We start from the raw sequence: 13890 nt of genomic DNA, 5'->3' as shown, positions 1-13890 counted from the left end.
CTCGTGCACGCCTTTCTAATCAAGATAAATGAACTGCATTCACGCCAAAGTGGCCTCTCTCTTGCTTCCTATTTACCAAATTAAGCATTCAAATTCTTCTACTGTCCCCTTTTTTGCAGCAATTTATTGGCTTCCACCGGTCCCTGGTGAATTGGTTTTTAAATTATTTGTTCAAGAAATGATTATAAAGCTAATATCGTACGCACTCCGCACTGCGGGAACGGCGCTCGTAATTAAACCGGAGACTAATTTGCTTTGCTTAATGGAGTATTATTTCCGCACAATTTGAAGAGGGTGATCTTCAAAGAGTAGTCTGCTATAACAAAGAGCCATCCCTCTCAGCAGAGCACGGGTGTTGTGTAGAGGATATGTGGGAAAGGATCAAGAGAAGTGAGGGGAATACAATCATTTATATAGTATTGATCCAAGGTTTGTTTATTGATCCAAGGTTTGTTTATATATATATATATTTAGGCGATAAATATGCCCAAAAAATGCACATTTCACTTGAAACGGGACACGTGGTTGTTACAAGGCCCAACGTTGTGATCTCTCAGTTACAGTTGAGTCACATGAAGCAGCACCTGCCTCTTGCATGTATATGAGGAGATGTCAGTGGGTGACTGTAGAGCTTTCTGAACTATGAAGATCCGGTCCTCCCTTTGGTCTGCCTCACCACCCTGTAATGACTGAAGGGGAAAAGGTCAACGCCCCCCCCCTTCCTTTGTATGTAGAGAGAAAAGCACATTTTAATGCACGGCGGCCTTTGTCTCTGCTGCTCACCTGAATTATTTAGAGTTTCTCCGCAGCGGCGGGATGTTTTAAAGAAACGCATGTTGAAATATTGATGAAGGTGAGGAGAAGAGCGCCTGGGGGCAGGCGGGGAAGATGAATCAGAAGTTAACCGAGGAGCTCAACACCCCCTCCCCCCTCCCTCCCTCCTCTCTCTCGCTGCCTCCTCCTCGTCTCCTAGTCTCCCACTCGCCCTCTTCCCCTCGGCCTCGCCAAAATGTGACATTTCTTATCTTCCCATTAGCGGGCTGATCTCTGGCCGCTCCTCTTCCTCTCCGCCTTCCTTCCTCTTTCATCTTTAATGCTGCTGTTAGCCGCCACTTAGATCTTCTTCATTTCTCATCTCAATAGTGTGTTTTTCACTTCCAATCTGTCTCTCTGCTCTCTGTTTTTGAAGCACTGTGTGAAGGAGGATCAGGAAAGAAATGCACATTTGCTGTAAATGCGATATAGAAATATGAGAGATAAAGAGAAGGCAGAATACTGTGTATGTGTAGGGTGATGCCTATATTTAACCTAAAAAATTACAAAATTATTAATAAAAAAATAGACATTTCTGCATATTTGCAAGAAGAGGAGGTGGCGGTACCTAATTTAACACCTTTTCTTAGCACTGGAAGCGTTGTACTGATGCACTTTAGCCACAAACGGGCAGTTAAAGCCTTTTGTTGGTGGCTGACGGTGCACCATAGCTGCATCAGCTCACCACTGACGAAGTGCTAAGTGTTTTCCAAGATGGAGTTCAGCTTGATAACAGTATTTGCTCTTCGCTTTTATACCGTCGCCAGGCTCCTCCAGTTAGTTCATCCCGTCTGTCTCACCTGCCTTTACAGCGCACCAGCTGTAGAGCTGAGTCTGAGTCTAGGAGAACTACAGTGCGCTCTAGATATCCGTGGGCCGACCCGTTCGGACCCCCTGCAGCTTTAAACCCGAGCTCGTTCTTGCCTAAACTCCATCTGTGCCGTTTGAGAATCCCTCGGAAGACCTGAGCAAAGATGTCAGAGCAGCGTGTATAGAGTCCGAGAAAGATTACAGGTTCTCAAATCCATTTAGCCTGAGGCTGAAGTGTGAAAAACAGCTTCTTTTCTTTCTCCATCTATCCATCCTAGGCCCACTTTGAGTCATATTGAACTCCGTTCTGTTGTTGAGATGTGGCGGTATCCCTTTCTGCCCTGCAGGCGTATAGAGGGTCTAGAAGGATCAAGTGGCAATGTAATTGCAGCCGATGAAATCGTGCCCCGAGAGCTGAGAGAACCTTGTGGTTTGGTCTTCCACCAGTAACCTAAAGTCGCAGATCTTCAAAAAAACAATATCTGTGTCTATTTTTTTTACAATCTGCTTATTGTTTTTGTACTTTTGTCGACGTTTTTATCCGTTTTGAGAACATTTCACATCTTTACAGCAGGGTGTAGCATAGCAGAGAGGAACAAGAGTTCCACATTACAGACAAACCGAGCCATATTTTCTAAAACACATATTTAAATCTTGATTTTAATCCGTCAGTTATTTCTAGATGTTACGCTCCGATCATATTCATGTATTTTACCTCTGCTTTTAATTATTTTATTTTATTTTTAAACTGCAGCTCACTATTCTCAGCTCTGTCGAATTTTCGGGAGCTTTGTCACAGCTCACATTCTACCTTCTCGCTTGGCAGTCGCACTGCGAGCCAAATGTCACACCGATATATCAGCGCCGAGTCTACCGCTCTCATTCAAAGTGCGATTCCTTCACAATGTCTGCGTGAGAAGCGTCGCAGTGGTCGCGCTCTCATGTAATAGAACGCCTCTGCTGCATGTTCAGGACGATTAACATATTGCCATCTGAGCTTGCGGCACTGCTCGGAGGGGCTGGCGAACGAGAAGGAAAACCTTCAGCGGGTGAATTACGCCGTCGCATTATACAGTGAACTGTATAAACCATGTTCAGTGTAACGTCAAACAGCCAATCCACATCAAACCATAATAAACTGGGAAAATGCCGGCATATTTTCTCTTCTCCTTCAAACATTGATTTTCAGTTCATTAGTCAAAGTGATCTAGCTCGTGTGCAGCTAACTGACCCCGTCTGTTCAACCAACTGTGACCTGAAACTCGTGAATCCACACACCACTCTGAATAAACCCGCCACATCGTTACCAAAGGGAGACCCTGCTCCACCAAGTTTGATGGGATTTTGCAACTTGAAATCTCTTACGTCCTTACTTCGACCATTAAGCTTTCCCGATGTTGCCGGTGACTTTTTCTTGAAAGTCTTGAGGGCAATTTCATCATCAATCACATGCAGTTTCTTTTTTTTTTTTTTTGTAATTCAGCCATGATGTGTTTTTTTTTTTTTTTTACTTCTCTAACTCCCCTGACTCAAAGCTTCAAACGCTCCCTCTGTTACAGCAGAGGTCTCTGGCTGTATCAGTGTGATCTCACACATGCACACACAGTATCTCTCTGTCCCACTCACTCTCCATCTCTTCCTCCGTCTACGGCTGCTCTCTCTCTCTCCTCCCTCTCGCGGTCCTGAGGGGGAGTCTTTGAAATGTAATCTGTGACCCTCTTTTATCTGCTAGGTGGGACGAGTGTACCCCCAGGCTGTCTACTTCCCTATCCGTACCCTTTACCTGACACTCAAGATCGAGCAGCGGGAGCGCTACAAAAGCGGTAAGTAAATATGGCCGTATTTTTTACTTGTACAATGCAGGGACACATGTGTCTTCAACATATAACTTTCCTTCATTGTTACTCTGGACCTGTTTATCTTTTCTTAAAGAATGTTCTAATTTTTTCCTTCCTGCCTCATGTTTTCCTTCGTTCCCATCTTCCCCTCCACCACTTTTCCTTCTCTTACCCACTCTGCTCGCACCAGATGCATCTGGACAACAGCAGCCCAGTTCAGTGGGGGCCCAGCCTCACTCGGGGGCCTCCGACCCGGGACCCATCCGGGCGACTGCCCCCATGTGGCGCTGCAGCCGGATCATGCACATGCAGCGTGAGCTGCACCCCACCCTGCTCTCCTCCCTGGAGGGCATCGTGGACCAGATGGTGTGGTTCAGGGAGAACTGGCATGAAGAGGTGAGGAGGAACAAAAGGCGGCCGCTTTTAATGTGTGTCTGACTTTGTCGCTGCGCCACGTGTATGTTTTTCAGCGGATCAGATGGTGAGAAAATAATACAGCTGGCGGTGAGAATTTTCGTGCGAATGTGTGAAAACGAGTCGGAGTGCACATCGTGTGTGTGTGTGTCTGTGTGTGTGTCTGTGTGTCGCGCCACCTGGTCACCCAGATGACCCCCGTCTCTCTGATGTGCCGACACATCTGTTTAGTCTGAAGTGTTTTTTCTGGCTTGTCTGTGAATAGGTCCACACTGCCATAAACATATATAATGGCAGAATATGTTCATGAAGTAATTGCCCGTGTACATTTCATTATTTTTTCCTTTTCATTCAAGCGCATTTTGACTTAAATCACTCATTCAGCCAGCAGCCTTTTTTCCTCCTAATTTCACTAATTGTGTTGCTGTCAGTGCAGGAGGAAGGCCTGACACGGCCGTCTAATCCGACTTTTGGCGCTGCTGCAAACAGTTTTAGCGATGCTAGGCAGAATCCAGACAAAGAGGCAGCCGGAGAGAAGACGGAGACGGGTGATGGATGGGTGCGCTGAGCGTGTAGGATGGGGAGAGGGCTTAAGGGCCGGAAGTTTGTTGGTGTGTGTGTGTGTGTGTGTGTGTATATCTGTGTGATTATCTGTGAGGGTTTTGCGGGCACTCGGCAGCAGCTGCAGGCTCTATGCTTGGTTCCACTGGGCACACAGGGGGCACGGCACGCCATCATCGCCTTCCCTCTCTTCGGTTTCTGTATGGCATCATCAGGGACTTTTTCCTCACTATTTCTTTCCCCTTCCTCCTCTCTCTCTCTCGCTCTCTCTCTCTCTCTCTCTCGCTCTCTCTCTGCAGGTCTTGAGGCAGCTCCAGCAGGGCCTCGCCAAGTGCTACTCAGTGGCCTTCGAGAAGAGCGGCGCCGTGTCCGACGCCAAGATCACGCCGCACACGCTGAACTTTGTCAAGAAGCTCGTTAGCACCTTTGGCGTGGGCCTGGAGAACGTCTCCAATGTTTCCACCATGTTCTCCAGCGCGGCCTCCGAGTCGCTCGCCCGTCGGGCCCAGGCCACGGCCCAGGACCCCGTCTTCCAGAAGATGAAGGGACAGTTCACAACAGGTTGGTTGGCTTTCAAAAATACAACCCGCACCTGGCCGCATAGACCTAGAACCCCGCAGAACAGACAGAATGAAAAACAAGCGCTGGAGAGCCCTTTTCATATTGAGGTCATTCTTTACAAACACCTGCCCTCTGTTTCCTGTTTACTTTTTGAACTTCCTTGTTTGTTCACTTTTCTTAACTTTTGACATCGCTGCTCTACCTTTCTGCAACTTTGTCATAACACTTGGAAACTTGGAAAAGACATCAAGACCAGGCAACCAAAAAAAAATAAGCAGTTCTGTTTTCGACAAGGTGCGACAATTGCCCGGGTAGCAACACATGCAGCAACACATGACATGAGAGATCCACCACCTATCAGCTAACAAGAGGAGCATGCGTGTTACTGTGTACGTACGTGTCACTGTGTACGTACGTGTTACTGTGTACGTATCCAACTGGATAACTCGTGAGACTCCCATCAGCACTGTGAGGACTCACTGTCACGGTCACTTGGAGCAGCTCGAGCATTGGTGCTCTGCAATATAATTACGGTTTCCAACCATATGATTTGATTTAGGGAGGGGTTGGAGGTGGTGAATGGTTAGAAATATGTGTGTGTGTGTGTGTGTGGGGGGGGGGGGGGGGGGGGGGGGGCAGTTTGTGTCTTTATTACACTGTGTGCACACACGGCCACGATGGTTTTGATTACACACCAGTCAGCTGCGTTTCTAATCTAAGCTGGTGCAGCGCCGCGGTGACGATCTCAGGTTTGATGAAATAGAGCAGAAGGCTCTCGGGTCTCTTGCCTCAGCTGAAACCATGAAACCATCTCCTCTGTCGTAGAAGTTCAGCGCGGAGTCTTCGTTGTTACAGTACGTCTCGCTACTGAAACTGGAATGAGATTATTTTATTCATTGGCGGCATTTTATCAGGGTGAAAAGGATTCTCAATCCAAGTCAAACTGTTCTCCACCATATGGGCACTGTGAACCTTTTTGGCCATTTTGTATTGAAATGTAAATGTCGTAGCGTCGTCCCAGTTAGGCTAAAGTACCACCAGCCACCGGTCAAGTGCTGTTTTATTGTGGTTGAGGCTGGAAGTCGCGCCGACAGTATTTATCGTTTTTGTCAAGGATTTGTTTTGTTTATTGGTTGCTTGCTGGAGCAAAAGTGAACGTGGTTCAAATATAATGAAACATTGCAACAGGTAGGTGCTACTGTGGCACAGAGATGGAACATTTAACTCCCGTTCCCTGTTATATGTTGGTTCAAAACAATTGCCGGATAGCTGTTATGTTCTCATTACAGAGCAAATTAATCGTAGAATTAGCAATTAAAAAACCAACATTTACATCCCTTGTAGGTGTGGACATCAAAGTAGGATGATATACAACAGTATCTTGTACTTTATCGTACTTGATGTTGGACGTCTCCTTCCCAGCTTGAGACCAGCCTGCAGTCATTTTTTCCGCTATGTTCAGATTCATATGCGAGCTGAGGCATCCCAGCGGGGCAGGTGCGCTTCTAGTTTAGCCAAAGGCCTCCTCTGAGACATTTTTCTCTAAACAATCATTCCCCTGTTTTTGTCTGTTTCCCTACATTACATAAGGGAGTTGAACCACAGTTCACTGGACCCGCTGCAGCTTCCCCAGCTTTCAGTGTGTACAAATAAAACCTCTTTGCTGACTCCCTTTCACTCCTGCACACATACATGTTCGCTGAATTACCCTCGCAGTAAACGGCCCGGTCTCCTCTTTTTTTTATTGCATCCCCCGCCCCCTGCTCTTCAGTCTCTCCTGTGCTTTTCCCCTCCACTGGTCCTGAGAGTGGCCAATAGAGCTAATGTGTTTGGCCCTGGGATAGTGGAGGACAAGGACTGTGAGTGAATGAAAAGAAATGATCACCTGACGCAGAGAGGGAAAAAAAGAAGCCATAATAAAATTGAGCTGACGAGCCTATAAAACCACAGAGAAGGAGCATAAAAGATGGAAGGAGATTAGCAAAGAGAAAATAATGGGAATGAGAGTCTGAGAGGGAGGACAGGTGTGGTGGAATTAGCGAGCAAAAGCACGGGACCGACTGAACGAACAACACAAACAAGGGCGAGCGAGACTCGGCGCGAGCGCTGATGAATCTCGCCAGATGTTGCGGTGCCAGCTGTGCTCACGCAGCCAGGCGTCACCGGGGCTTCTGCGTGGCGGAGCGCCCGCCGACCCTCGCTTTACCCAGCTGTCCCCCCGGCGACGCGGGAGCGGGGCCGACAAGAGACCGAAACCACACACAAGCCCTCCAGAGCGGAACAAACAGGGTTTACAGAGCTGCCGAGCAGCCAAGCTCCCGTTCCCCGAACCACGTTAGTGGCTCACTCGCTTTCACAGGGTTTGTGGGCCGGAAAATATGGGTTTATGTGTGCACATATAACATTTGGCAGCAGGGAGGCATTCAAATCCAATTACGGCGAACGCTATTTGCATGAGTTACTGTTTTAGCAGTGGATCTGTTCCAGAGACTTTTGTCAGAAGAGATTCTTCTTGAAAAAAGAAATGCACCGGCTTTTTAATTCTGTGCCTATTAAAGAGTCCTTTATCATGCTGAAATGGAATTAACCACAGTTAAATGCTACGCCGTCTAGCTTCAGTTGGTTGTCAGTCGCAGCTTTAAAAGCCCTCTACCGCCGCCGCTGTGATGACCTCTGACACGTTCGAAACTTCAGCTCACCAATCAGACACAACAAAGTCGAGTTGACTTCATCCCACCGCACACATTCACACAAACCCCCACACCGAGTCAGGACCAGGGCAGTGAGACTTGAGGGAATGACGGTTCTATACATAGAGGTGGCCCACCTGCTGAGTCTGGATCCATATTTTGGAGCAGAAGCGCAGGTCCTCTGCTGCGGGTCGGCCAGGTTAGGGCCAGACTACCAGCGTGGGCTTCTACACACAGGTCAGAGAGCAGCCTGGCTTCTCTCCACATCACACTCCGTCTCTCAGCATCCTGTTCCCCCAGCTAGCTGACAGAGCAGGGGTCAAAGAGGAGTTCGGTGGGGTTGGAAACGACTCTCTTCTTGCTCTCTCTCCGGCTGTATTGCCATAAAGCACCCCTGGATTTTCACCCAGTCTGCAAGTTTATTATTGTCACACTATATTAACTCCAAAACAAGGTGAAATGTTGGTTCCTAATTGTTTCCGAAAGGGCCTTCGTTGGTCATGTTTGACAACATGTTTAATACTTAAAATATTCAGGTATTTTTATGAGTTGTAATAATAATGCCTGTGTCTTATGTGCAGCCGTCTCCAGATTTAAACAGGGTAAAATGTTTCGTATCCGATAAAGATGGAATGATATCGCTATATTGCGTTACGGCTTCGGGAAGGAGTGGAGCGTGTCTCGCCTTTTTCCATTTGTAAGCATTATACACTTTTGCGGTGCTCAATTGTTGTCGGGGGTTGCAATTCTTCAGGACTGTTTCAATTTTACCTCTGCCATCGAGGCCGGCCGAATTGCAGGCGGACGGATGGCGAAATAGGGCCGCCACGAAAAGAACATTGGCTGTTTTAAAGGGCTTATTTAAAGTATTAGGAGGTCTCACTCTGGGAGAGATTGAACAGGTTTGAAATGGCAATGCCTTGCAGTTTCATGGATTCATTATAACAGGCGGCACAACAGGGTGTACTGAAATAGGAGAGGTGTGTGTGTGTGTGTGTGTGTGTGTGTGTGTGTGTGTGTGTGTGTGTGTGTGTGTGTGTGTGTGTGTGTGTGTGTGTGTGTGTGTGTGTGTGTGTGTGTGTGTGTGTGTGTGTGTGCATTCATGTTACAGAGATGTCCTGGGGGCTTTATTCTAAAATGGAAAACCTGCCTGGCTCACTTCCCCTCCTTCCGTTGTTATTGCTGCAGCTCATCACAATATGTTATGTGCAATATGAGTTGTGACTTGAAACAGGAATTTAATAGTTTAAGACTCTCATTTTTATAGCTCTAATTTAATCAGCTCCCAGCCTCCACTTGGGAGTTTTAAGTCGTTGGCGCGGTTCTCCTCGTGCTGCCAGCCGGCAATGAATAACTTACCCGGTGACGTTCCCTTAAGCAAGGCACTTCACCACACCGCTGGAGTGAGGCGGCCGACAGGGCAGCGCAATACTTAGAACGGACATTTTCCCCAGATGTGGGTTTCTGGAACCACTTCTCCGCCCCGAGGCCATCGCTGTGAGAAACGAGGTGTTCTCAGTCCATGTTACTGTGTAAATAACGGCAAAGCAAACACCCACATCACTTCAATTAATCGTCACCGCTGCTCTCAAACAGGCCTCGCAGTGTTTGAAATGTCATCTGACCAATAAGCTTTCAAACGTCTCTTTGATTTCTGTTTATTTCTGTTCTATTTTCTCTCGTTATATTTGACTCGACTTTTAAGTACCGTCCCCTGCGCGTTGGCTGTTTGCCCCCCCCCCCCCCCCCCCCCCCCCCCCCCCTATAGTATGTTATTACACAATGTTGCTTAGAAACACATTGGTATTTATAGCACGGGTCTAGGAGCTTATCGTTGCAGGGGAAGGTTAAAGGTTGAACGCGCACAAAAACACCCCTGGGAGCTGCCCACTGCTGTTCCAGGCTTGTAATGTTGGCGGCTGAGAGCAGCTCCACTGGAACAGTTACGGGGGGTGAGTGTCTTGCTGAAGGGCATTTTGAGGGTAGTTGATTAAGAGAGGGGAAAAAGTAACGCATCCACCCTTTCTCTGCTGGCTTTAGGATCTCACCCGGCCACCTTCGAATCACTGGCACGGAGATTCTTGTTTTTAACCGACGTTTTTTCCCCTTCCCCAGACTTTGACTTCAGCGTGCCGGGCTCCATGAAGCTTCACAATTTGATCTCCAAGCTGAAGAAGTGGATCAAGATCCTGGAGGCCAAGACCAAGCAGCTGCCCAAGTTCTTCCTCATCGAGGAGAAGTGCCGCTTCCTCAGCAACTTCTCTGCGCAGACGGCCGAGGTGGAGATCCCCGGGGAATTCCTCATGCCCAAACCTACACACTATTACATCAAGATCGCAAGGTACGCAAGATCCTTCTCTATTATAACCAAAAAACACACACACACTTACTCATGAATGTAAGATGTATCTACTTCTTGCTGCCTGTGGATAAAATAGAAAACTGGCAACAAGAACACATCACTCCTCCCATATCGGGAATCGCTTCAGCGCCGTCTCGCTGTGCTTCTCTCTCTCCAGGTTCATGCCCAGAGTGGAAATCGTCCAGAAACACAACACAGCGGCACGCCGTCTCTACATCCGCGGCCACAATGGCAAAATCTACCCGTACCTGGTGATGAACGACGCTTGCCTGACCGAGTCGCGCCGAGAGGAGAGGGTCCTGCAGCTTCTCCGGCTCCTCAACCCGTGTCTGGAGAAGAGGAAGGAGACCACCAAGAGACACCTCTTCTTCACCGGTAGGACCAGGGATAAGACAGACGTCAACATATCGGGACTTTTTTTACACATTTGTTCATCACAGTCACCTCTAGTGATGCTGTGCACTGATAACGACTGGCAATGACCCTCCCCTTTCATTTTCCTTCTCTTTCTGTGGCCGTCTCACTCAACAGCCACAGCAATTTCAATTTGCTTTCAAGTGCTATTTCCTGTCCTGTCACCCCCATGTGGTTTGCCTCCGCCCCCCCCCCCAGATGTTTGCCCACTCTCCACTTATGCACTTGATTGGTCTGTTTAAGGGGAAATATGGACGGGGAATTCAACAGTCCCCTTCCAGCCCATTTCCTCGCAACTGGAATGGCTGGTATTGATTTGATTTGGTGTGCCATAGTATGTAAATGTTTTTCACTGGGCACTGAGCCTTTTACCTCCATCGACCCTGCTCGGTGTTGAGCGATGGCACGCCTTCAGTGCAGCGGTTTCCCAACTCTGGAGTAATTTAGTTATAGGTTTAGATCTGTGGTTCACACTGTGGTAACAGGGACCGTTTCCTAGGAAGCCAAATGTTTACAGTTTGTGTGTCACTGACTTGGTCTTTTTTTTCCCCTCTCCTTACCTCCATCCCTGCTATCGCCGTCTTATTTCCCCTCCCCATCTCTCTCCCGCATGTATCCCGTCTTCTGTCTCTCCAGTGCCCAGAGTGGTGGCAGTGTCGCCTCAGATGCGGCTGGTGGAGGACAACCCTTCGTCTCTGTCATTGGTGGAAATCTACAAGCAACGCTGTGCCAAGAAGGGCATCGAACACGACAACCCCATTTCCCGATATTACGACCGTCTGGCCACGGTGCAGGCCAGAGGCACGCAAGCCAGCCACCAGGTATGAACAGAGTCCCACACACAGAGACTTGTGACTTGAGACTCATCCTCAAAAGACTCGAGACTAGACTCAGACTTCAGATTTGGAACTCATGAACAATCATTCATCATTAAGTCATTTTCATTATACACGCCCACACACACCGCTGCAGTGACTACGTAGCCCCGCCTCCTCTCACTCACACAGTGCTGTCTGCTACTCGTCTCAGTCGCTCCGGTTGAATATAATGATTTGCGGATCGGTGTTGTAGCCCTCAGTGTTTTCTTTTTTTACTAAACAGTCTAGTCCCGCCACAGTTTTTTTTTTTTTTATAATGAACGGAAAATATTTTACACTTCAATCTTGGCGGGTCAGGGTCGGCCCGCTCGGTGTCGGTACCTCTACGTGACGGTGCGCCCGAGACCCGTGATGAAGGTGTTTTGTGGGTCCGACCGTGAGCTTTACAGGACCTCATCTCAAATACCATGCTCTGTGGGTGTGACTTTTTTTGTCCAGTCATCACCATTCATATTTATTACATTTCTTTTCCAAGAGCACAGCAAGTTTTTCATAGATCCAGCCTCTTAAGTTAGCCCTCAAAATGCACCAGATTTACTTTGCGTTGTTATATTTATCTTTTCATTAAAATAAAGATTGTATACCCTGTTTTTTTTCCCAGTGGTATCGTAAATATCACACTAATACTGATAATGTATGCTAATGATTAAAGGACTGTTGATAATAGAGCACATGATGCTTTGGAAAAATCTTACATAGACTTGACTTTGACTTGTGAGCATCTCTTAAACACATTCATACAATGTATAATACATCTGTGTAGCCTGGTACAACTGTGGCCTCCTTCAATAGTATGCATTGATATGTATTCTGGGTGATTGTATTGTAACAGTAGCTTTGTGCAGCCACGTCGCCTAGGAAGCATTTAAGCATTTGAAAACTGTATCTCTAAAAGTTCTGCTTTAAAGAGCTAAGAAAAATAGCCGATATGGTTTATTTAGCGTAAAATATAGAAGCAGGGCCCAATATCAGCTGGACCTGCCTAACCTTTACTCCCTCCTGTCTGCCACCAGGTGCTGCGGGACATCCTGAAGGAGGTGCAGGGCAACATGGTGCCTCGCAGCATGCTAAAGGAGTGGGCCCTCCACACCTTCCAGAACGCCACCGATTACTGGACCTTCCGGAAGATGTTCACCATCCAGCTGGCCCTGATCGGCCTGGCCGAGTTCATGCTCCACCTCAACAGGCTCAACCCCGAGATGCTGCAGATCGCACAGGTAGGAGAAGCGTGCAGACGCGCACACACACACACGAGCAGAAACAACGTCGGACTCTCTTGTCAAGGGCAAGTGGCATTCGTGTGACGGGGGGGGGGGGGCTAATTCAATAGATATACACTCTCACAGATGCATTAAGAGATCACCATTACCCGGCTCCATATCTGGCCGTATGAATTACCATTCTCCCCCATGACATTCACGCTTAGGCCTATCAGTCAGCCAGCCGCTGTCAATGCCAACGGTGTTTTGACAGAACGTTATACTCCGTTCCTCCGCTCCGCAGCTATCAAAAGACGTTTCAATTTGAAGAGGCCGTGTTTGTGTGTGAGCGTGCGTCTGCCTCTCTAGTCCACGCGCGTCCGCGGACAGCTTTCTAAAAGTCATTATTAAAGATGATTGTGTCAGTCGGCCACCCCAACCCCTCTGATCCTAATCGGCCGTTGCTGACAGGCGTTCCTCCGGGCAGCTAAGTTGGTATTAAGCCCCCTCGCTGCCTGTTCCACTCCGCAGATCCCATTAGACACAGCGGGATTACGGTGCGGAGAGCGTGCGTACATGCACACAAACAGAGCGGGAGTGCAAGGACAGGACATCACAGCCGTAGCATTGCGCCCCACCCCGCCTAAACGGAGACCTCGTGTTGGCACCTATAGAGCTCAATGAGGCTTCGAGGCATCCGTCATGAAAGGCACTTCTTTGTGGCGTTTCATCAGGCTGTAATTCTGTTGTAGATTTAATTCTTTAAAGACCTGTCACATCGTCTCCTCAGAATACGTTGAATTTCCTTTCTCCACCTACTTTACTCTATTTCTCACAGTCAAGTCCACAGCTCCGAGACATATTAATGTCGCGTCACACCAGCCTCCCCCCCCCCCCCCCCCCCCAAAAAATGAAGCCATCGCTGGCCACTAGTGTGGCGATTTAGCATTCTGAGCGCCGCCTCTGCAGCCAACTGTCTGCAGGCTTATCTGAGCCTCCCGGGGGTTGCTGGTGTCTCAGCCCACTGCCTTGAGGCCCTCCGCTGGGGCCTGTAGGAGCAAATGACAGTAGGGGAGAGAGAGAGAGAGAGAGAGAGAGTGGGGAGGGAATTAAGAAGAAGGGGGGGGGGGGTGAAGCAGAGGAGGAGAGGGAGCAGGCGCGGGAATGAAATGCTCTGCTATAAAGCTGTCAGATGCACTCACCTTTTCATATACGGGAGCTTATCTTCCCCCGGAATGGCTGCTTGTGTAGCGGTCCTCGCGCACATAAATGCAGGGCTTAAAGATGAAAACCTGGCTGTATATATTTAAGTCAACGGGGAGCGACAGGGGCGAGAATGAATTGAGCATT

General features: G+C 48.2%; 1 protein-coding gene across 3 annotated transcripts in view; it reads left to right on the top strand.

The window, feature by feature from the left end:
• trrap (transformation/transcription domain-associated protein) overlaps window positions 1–13890 on the top strand; it is a gene marked incomplete at its 5' end in the record, with an annotated part of 70269 nt that overhangs the window by 52747 nt on the left and 3632 nt on the right. For all 3 annotated transcript variants that reach the window (XM_079183331.1, XM_079183330.1, XM_079183329.1), the window contains 7 exons: window positions 3356–3446; window positions 3652–3857; window positions 4736–4997; window positions 9803–10028; window positions 10207–10424; window positions 11100–11284; window positions 12355–12558. In XM_079183331.1, coding sequence (XP_079039457.1) covers window positions 3356–3446; window positions 3652–3857; window positions 4736–4997; window positions 9803–10028; window positions 10207–10424; window positions 11100–11284; window positions 12355–12558 — 1392 coding nt within the window. The remainder of the gene's footprint in view (window positions 1–3355; window positions 3447–3651; window positions 3858–4735; window positions 4998–9802; window positions 10029–10206; window positions 10425–11099; window positions 11285–12354; window positions 12559–13890) is intronic.

Source organism: Pholis gunnellus (genome assembly GCF_910591455.1).
Source record: "Pholis gunnellus genome assembly, chromosome: 21".
Lineage (NCBI taxonomy): Eukaryota > Metazoa > Chordata > Actinopteri > Perciformes > Pholidae > Pholis > Pholis gunnellus.
Note: the sequence above shows the minus strand (reverse complement) of the source record. Positions and strands in the feature narration are given on the sequence as shown.